Source organism: Zingiber officinale, chromosome 4A, assembly GCF_018446385.1.
Source record: "Zingiber officinale cultivar Zhangliang chromosome 4A, Zo_v1.1, whole genome shotgun sequence".
NCBI classification, from domain to species: domain Eukaryota; kingdom Viridiplantae; phylum Streptophyta; class Magnoliopsida; order Zingiberales; family Zingiberaceae; genus Zingiber; species Zingiber officinale.
The window spans coordinates 156,626,686-156,634,594 of record NC_055992.1 but is presented as its reverse complement, the minus strand read 5'-3'; the positions used below and the strand labels follow the sequence as shown (position 1 = coordinate 156,634,594).

Here is a 7,909-nt window from a genome sequence, read left to right as displayed (position 1 = left end):
CTTTTGAAGAAATGGAAAATAAGGAGAATTCCGGGGGTTTTTCGCCAAAAGCATTGCCAGCATGTGGCGTCACTGTCGTGCCCTAGCTCCGCCCTTCTTCTTCTTCTTCTTCTTCTTCTTCTTCTCTGTTTTCGCCTCGTTACACCTCCGCGACGGCGCCGATTAGTCTCTCCTCATCCCATCGCCGCCTCCGCCTCAACGCTACGTCGGCGAAACGCAACCAGTGGAAGTTCGCTCGCTAAGTATTGGGACAGGTTTATGTCTATGTCGAAGATGCTATTTCTAAATATTTTACTTGTGATCAATTGGGATATTGAATGCCCAATTGGAGTATTGGTTTTCCAGTGTTGATATCTGATATAGGTATGCAGGGGGCAAAGATGGATGGATCTGTAATATAAATTAATTAATATTCAACTAAAATTATTTCGCTAATACTAAACATTATTGGTTGATTGAGGAATTAGAGATGTTGCTTAGTGGAATTTAATAGAAAGGGGGGTTTAATAAGGTCAGTTAGAGTTTTTAGAGTCTAATTTTGATGTGTCGAACTCCATTTATTTTCCATTTGAGTTTTGTTGGCCCAATAGATGATGATTAAGTTGATTTTGCCTTAGGTTCAAATCAGGTGTGAATCGTATCAAATCAAGTACTCTATAGTTGAACCAAACTGAATCAGTTTGGTTCACATTGGAAAGGATTTTTGGGTTCTTTTGTTTCTTTTGCCATGATTTCCACTCTCGTGTGCCTCATCCTTTGTTTGCTATAAGCTTTGTGTCTGACTCTCTACATGCCATTTGACAATGGGTCACCGCCCAGCCTCCTTAAACACAGGTATGGAACGGAAGAGTCTGAATAATGGAAGTCATTAGTGTGAAAAATATGATCATGTGAATCCAAACCATGTTATGTTATTGTAATTTGTTAAGATCATGATTATGCATGCATAACTAGTTCGTGATCAAATATGCTAATTGGGTGAAATTAATAATTGACATGATAACCATAGAGATTGATTGTACATGTTCTTTATGCTAGCTGACACATATCGTGTGATTGATAATAGCATTATTTACATGAAGTCATGAGTATATTCATGTAGACCTTGTGTACTGTTGATACATGCTAGAATATCCAAAGTACATAAAACTTGTAGCTTTGTATGAACAAGTTTAACTCATAATTGTGTATAAGACATGCATGCAGATATTCATCGCACTGATAAGACAATACAAGGCCTTTGGCCAGGTAGCCATGTTAGTGATCATTATTTCATGTTAAGGGTTGTTGGGTCCCATGTTTGGTTAGTTAAGGTGAGTTGTTTGGCAGTGATGACTGCTTGTGATGTCATTGGTAGTCTATTTCAGATACACCAGGGAAACACAAAATGACTACTCATGTTGTTTATTTTCAAACTACCATGAGCAACTTTAGAGATATCCTTCCAATCACCTTGAATGTCTGGGAGATATAGAAACACATTGATAGATTACTTACCATTATCTTCACTTTGTTAGTCTCGGTGAGGTCACAAATGTATACGTGTGGATGTTGCATGTCTCAATTATTGATCGACTCTATTTTGACCATCAAGTAGATTGAGTCGCTTTGGTGGTTGACTCACCTTCAATGGATTATAGAGTGGTTGTGGGAGTCGACAGCAAGGTAGAGGTGGTTGTTTTAGAGGACAGAACAGAGCTAAGTGTACTATTGAAGGTTTGGGCATATTAAGGATACACGCTATTTACTGCATGGTTTCTCATCTGGTCACTTGTTTCACATTGCCAATGCCGGTCAACTTAGTACTCAACCAGCTCACACAAGTTCACAGGCAAACTCATTGTAAAGAGGATTCTCAACTCCTCCAGATGGTTTTTGTAGATCGCCTCAAAGTTTGTTTGGCTGCGAAAGGTACATGCAAATTTATGCCGTTGTTTACCAGATACTTTTTCTCTAGTGGTTAAGGTCACTTCAGTTTGTATGTCTCTATCCCTAGTTACTACTTTCCGCTATTCACTTCGTTAATCTAACATCAAAATGTCTTTCTTCATGGTGTTCTTGTTTCTTACAAAGTTTATATGGAGCAACTCTTTGTTGCTTAGGGGTGTGTGTGTGTGTGTAAACTAAACAAATCATTGCATGGATTGAAGAAATTTCTAAGACTGGTTTGAAAAGTTTAGTTCAACTCTCCTTTAAAATGGGCATGAAAAGGAGTATCTCAAACTAGTCTTTTATCTTGTCTCTTAGTTGGAGAAGTGTATTCTTTCTTACTGTGTATATGGATGGCAGTATCATGACCAACGTTGACACTTGTGAAATTACATGACTGAAATATTAGCTTCATTAATAATTTTTTACTAAACATTTGGGTGACCTTAAGTACTTTCTGGGGAATTACTCTTTCAGAGAGAGGTATCTTATTCACGACGCAAGTATGGACTAGATATACTTGAAAAGACTCACATGTTGAGGGCTAAACTAATAGATACCCTGATAGATTCTAATATGAGATTAATACGAGGACAGGGGTGTCATTGACTAATTTAAGGAAATAGACAGGATTAGTAGGAAAATTGAACTACCTCGTAGTTACCAGACATGTCATTTTATTTATTGTTAGAGTGATCAGTTAGTTTCTGGAGAATCCACGTTGTGATCATTGGGAATCAGCTATAAAACTTCTACAGTACATAAGAGTGCTCTAGGTAAAAGGTTTTGTATTCCATGACTGAGGTCATCTCTAGATTGTGAGGTACTCAAATGCAGACTAGAAAGACCATGCAGGATCTCCCGCAAATAACATGTTCTACTTTCCATGATTGTTCTCTCTTTGTGGGCAATCTTATATTCCAAAAGACAAAGAGGTAAATAGTTGTAGAAAGATCGAGTTAGAGGCAGAATATAGACTTGTGGCCCTAGGTAACATGCAAACTAATTTGGGTAATAGTCAAGATGTAATGCATTTCGTTTTGAGTCTCGTATTCCATAAGAGGATAAAGTATAGAAAAATTGATTCACTTCATTAGAGAGAAAGTGCAATCTAATAAGATCGTCGCTTCTTAATTCTAATGATAAGTTAGCAAATCTGTCAACTAAATTATTGAGAGGGCTTATGGTTTAATACATTTATAACAAGTTGGGAAATTACAATATATGTGAACCATCTTGAGAGGAATGTTGGGATTCATGTATAAATATAACTCATGAGGGTGTGTTTGTAATAGTATACTCTATTAATGAAATGTATATATCATTTAGAATAATTCCTTCACATATTGGGACTCATGTAAAAATGTAACGCCTCAATGGTATGTTTGTAATACCATAGTTTATCAATAATATCTATACAAGGTAGCGGGGACTGCCTAAGTGTATTGAGAATAATCCTTGTACATTTCTTGGGCATGTTGGATTTCACCTAACATGTTTTTTGTTATCATGTGATTAAAGGTTTTCTGGGTGTTATCACATCCTTCTTATATGGTTGTCAATGTTGGCTTTACATTGTAGTGACAAATTGCACTGATAGTAGGCACTACAGACGTTTGTGACTTGAGTATGTTTTAGATTACTATGCTTGATCTGCATCTAGTTAGGCAATTACAGAGAGCCTCATGGTAATTTAAATTAACCGAGGTTTGCAAATTTTGAGATTTTGTAGTGTCATTATCTCTCATATTTGTTACATCTATTCATTTTTGTTGCTAATAAAATGGTTTTAGAGAAACAAAAGGGCAATTTTATTTTTTGCTGTGTCACTTTTTATTAATTCTGTCTATTGATTGTTGCAGCTGACACATCCTTTCTGTTTGATACCGTATGGAGTGCGATGAAAATGGTAGGAGTGATCTATCGCAAAATGAACTGCTGCAATGGAATCAGTGGCAGCTGGTGGATTCAGTTCTTCCGACAGGTGGCTTTGCTCATTCTTATGGTCTTGAAGCTGCTGTCCAAACACATTTTGTGGCAAGTTCTGTAGATCTAAATTCATATATCATACAAGTCTTGGAGAATGTTGGTAGCCTACTTCTTCCCTTTGTATATTGCGCGCATAAATCCCCAGACACCATCACCTGGTCCAAGCTAGATAGATTGCTCGAAGCGACACTAACAAATGAAGTCAGTAGAAAAGCTTCAGCATCTCAAGGATCTGCCCTCATAAGAGTCGCAGCATCTGTATTTCAGGAGGTTCCATCCCTCAAAAGAATGAGGGACAATTTTTTGGGGTCACGAACTGTTTCTTTCCACCACGCGCCTATCTTCGGTCTCATATGTGGACTTCTCGGTTTCGACAGCAGTGTCTCTCAGCGGATGTACATGTTCATGACAATGAGAGATGTTATATCTGCAGCAACCCGGTTGAATTTGATAGGACCTCTTGGTGCATCGTCGTTGCAGCACCAACTTGCCCCTATCGCCGAAGAATTGATAAAGAAATGGAGGGACCGTCCAGTCGAGGAAGCATGCCAGGTGAGTCCGCTGATCGATACTGTGCAGGGTTGCCATGCCTATTTATTTTCAAGACTGTTCTGTTCTTGATAGCATCCCAGGGTGTTACTTCTTTGGCATCTTACGAGTATTATCATCCTTTGGCCATTTTTCTGGTCTCAAAACTTGTTTGGAATGAAAAAGAGGCAAAAGCTAGGATAAAACCTAATGCACTTTCTCCAATGTATAATTTTTGTTACTTCAATGCTTCGAACATCAACACTAAAATTCATGAAAAAAATCTACACTTGAAAGAGTCCGTCTAAGTAATTTTTTGGATCAATAATAATGAAAAGGACGTCTCTTTTTGGAATCATCTAAGGGATGCATCTTTTTTATTTTTTTTATTTCTCAAATTCTTTGTTCTTCCTAGCTGCCATTTGCGTGGTGGCGGTCGCGGCGCAAGCAGATGCCATATGAGACGACGCATGCAACGACACAGCTCCTTGCTGTCCACGCCACACAGAGACATGCATGCACCGTCGCCGCCAACTCTCTCGTGTATGTACGCATGCTCTCTTCCAACCTGTGCATTTATTCACCAAACCCAATCACCTTTGTCCTCTTCCCCCTCCCCCTCGATCGATCTCAATTATTCCAGTATTTTCTTTTCTTCTTATTTTACATTATTAGTTGTTTTCCCTTCCTGTCGCACATATAACAAAGGAATGTGCAGGCACTCTGACAGTGTAGATATACATGACTCTGCAGCTAATTAATTTGCTAGCTACTGCCATAATATATCTGCAGTCCTGAATGATGCCCGACTTCTCTGCAGGGTATGGCTTGCTCGCCGTCGTCGTCATCGTGTCGTTGCTGGCCGGCTCCGGCGCCGATGCGCAGCTGTGGCCGGAGTTCTACGCGACGAGCTGCCCCAAGCTGCAGGGCGTCGTGCGGTCTGTGATGGCGCAGGCGGTGAGGCGGGATCCTCGCATGGGCGCCTCCATCCTCCGCCTCTTCTTTCACGACTGCTTTGTCAACGTAAGCCATTTTTTTTTTTAAAAATAATGTCTTATCATATTTCTGCTACCTTTTCATTTCAATTTAATTAGATTAAAAATATTATATAGCATTTCTATATTAAATAATTTTTTTATCAATTAGATAAGAATAATTTAAAATTTTAATTTAAATGACTTTAACATAATTAAAATGGTTTATTTTAATATATTGTAGTAATTAAATAAAAATATGTTAAAATATTGTTTTTGACTTTTTTTTTAAAAAAAATACTCAACAAGGAAGATTTCTTTTCTTTTTTTTTACTTTTTCTTTTATTTTTGTATATTGTTCTTTATTTGAGATGCAAAAAAAAAATAAATGAGTTGATGGATTCCCGTCGCCGCAGGGATGTGATGCTTCCGTCCTCCTCGACGACACTCCGACGATGGCCGGCGAAAAAAACTCCGGAGGCAACGCCAACTCCCTCCTGGGCTACGAAGTCATCGACGCGATCAAGGCCCGCGTCGAGGCCACCTGCCGCTCCACCGTCTCCTGCGCCGACATCCTCGCGCTCGCCGCCCGCGACGCCGTCAATCTGGTAATTATAATTGATTGATTCCGGCCGGCCGCCGTTCAATGGTTAATTATATTGGACTAAATGGGGAGGGGAAACGCAGCTGGGAGGGCCGGCGTGGACGGTGCCGCTCGGGCGGCGGGACGCGAGGTGGGCGAGCATGGCCGCGGCCAACGCGAACCTGCCCCCCGCCTCCGCCGGCATCGACGACCTCGTCGCGCGGTTCGCCGCCAAGGGCCTCAGCCTGCGCGACCTCACGGCGCTCTCCGGCGCCCACACAGTCGGCGCGGCTAAGTGCAGCAAGTTCCGGCGCCACGTCTACAACGACAGCAACGTGGACCCCGCGTTCGCCATGTTCCGCCGGAGGATCTGCCCTGCAGCCGGCGGAGACGCCCGGCTGGCGCCTCTGGACTCGACGAGCCCGAACCGGTTCGACGTGAGCTACTATCGGGATCTGATGGCGCGGCGGGGGCTGCTGCACTCTGACCAGGAGCTGTTCAATAACGGGCCGGCGGACGAGCTGGTGAGGCTTTACGGCGCCAACGGAAATGCCTTCGACCGGGACTTTGCGGCGGCGATGGTGAAGATGGGCGGAATCAGCCCCTTGACTGGCGGCGCAGGGGAGATCAGAATAAACTGCAGGAAATCCAACTGATGGATTGGTTGATTAATTAATGTTTCTATATATTAAAATCATTAATAGTATGATATTCCATGATTAAATATTGACAATAATCAAGTGGCCCTCTAGAGTTGGTCTACGGATATAAAAGAAGGTAAATTTAAGTACACTGAGGAGACACTAGTTGAGATGAATTTCAAGTCGTGAAATCATGTATCCACCAGCTACACAACAGCGTGAGGCTATTGGCAATAATTACGACATCCACAAGCAGAAATGGCAATGGGGGAGGGAGTGAGCAACCAAGCACATGTGCAATAGTTGGATTCGACGGGATGGATTAGTAGCTAGTACATGAAGTGTTGGCATAATGAGATTTGGGGGTTAAATTATGTATAGTAGCCAGGTTACTGTCCTTCCCTATGCATTAGTCATTGTCTGGGTTAGTGGCCCGTGATTTATCTTTTTCGTGTTGACCTAAAGATGGATTAATGGAGGTACTAGGGACGAGCAAATCATCTTTTACCACAATAGTTGGATTCGACGGAGTAATCAATTAGTGATGAAGATCAATAGACTGATATGCGGAAATCAACTTGACAACAACTCTATAAAAAAAATTTCAAGGGAGATTGAAGTAGCAAGTTGTTGAGTGTTACTACATTTTCAAACCTTGCGAAGTAATTATAAAGCATGCGAGGAAATCAAGATTTATTTGTATAAATTATTGTTTACATTCTATTTCGTCTTTCATCTTTATTGTTGTATTTTGTTTGTATTCTTGTATGTTATTTTTTCTGACATATTATATGACATTTTAAGAGAGTGTGATTGCTAGAGAGTTTCTAAAATAAATAGTTATTCGATGGTCTTTAGCAATGAGGCTTGTTACATGATGTTATGAGCCGATCTAGAGGTGGCATGGTAGTTAAAGTCAATATGAGATAATAGTTAAAGTTAAGGTGAGGTGACAATTATAACATCATCCTCGTCAAGGCTTAACTTCTCATTCAGCACTAAGGCCTTCGGTATAAGGGCAGTCGTCCTAGAGTTAGTCAGACTTGAAGGGTCTAGTGCTCCATTTGTAAAAATCGGCTGGCACAAAAGTCGGTCAAGATTATAACTCGTACTACATAACTCTATTATATAGCCGGTCAGCTCATAAGCCAACCGGGATCATCTAAGCTTAGTATTCACTAAGTCTCTCAATATATGGTCGAACGACCCCTGAGCCGATCGAGTATATGAAATACAACTCCCCACTGCTATAGCATATTCTCTCG

At 40.7% G+C, this 7,909-nt stretch overlaps 1 protein-coding gene across 3 annotated transcripts; it reads left to right on the top strand.

The window, feature by feature from the left end:
* The first annotated feature begins 357 nt into the window (after nt 1-357).
* On the top strand, nt 358-6,765 carry LOC121971832 (peroxidase P7-like). Of its 3 annotated transcripts, none has more exons than XM_042523290.1 (5): nt 358-4,470; nt 4,862-4,989; nt 5,267-5,469; nt 5,837-6,028; nt 6,108-6,765. In XM_042523290.1, the coding sequence occupies exons 2-5, from the start codon at nt 4,905-4,907 to the stop codon at nt 6,657-6,659; spliced, it is 1,032 nt and encodes a 343-aa protein (XP_042379224.1). In that variant the 5' UTR covers nt 358-4,470; nt 4,862-4,904; the 3' UTR covers nt 6,660-6,765. The 3 variants fall into 3 exon arrangements, with proteins under 3 accessions (XP_042379224.1, XP_042379223.1, XP_042379225.1); XM_042523291.1 differs by having other exon boundaries at nt 4,331-4,470; nt 4,862-4,993; XM_042523289.1 differs by lacking the exon at nt 4,862-4,989 and having other exon boundaries at nt 4,134-4,470.
* The last annotated feature ends 1,144 nt before the right edge of the window (nt 6,766-7,909 follow it).

Coding starts and splice junctions, on each gene's coding strand:
- LOC121971832 (XM_042523289.1), top strand. CDS start 4,272: ATGTGGACTTCTCGGTTTCGACAGCAGTGTCTCTCAGCGGATGTACAT. Junction 5,470..5,836: donor TTCACGACTGCTTTGTCAAC/GTAAGCCATTTT, acceptor CCGTCGCCGCAG/GGATGTGATGCTTCCGTCCT. Junction 6,029..6,107: donor CCCGCGACGCCGTCAATCTG/GTAATTATAATT, acceptor GGGGAAACGCAG/CTGGGAGGGCCGGCGTGGAC.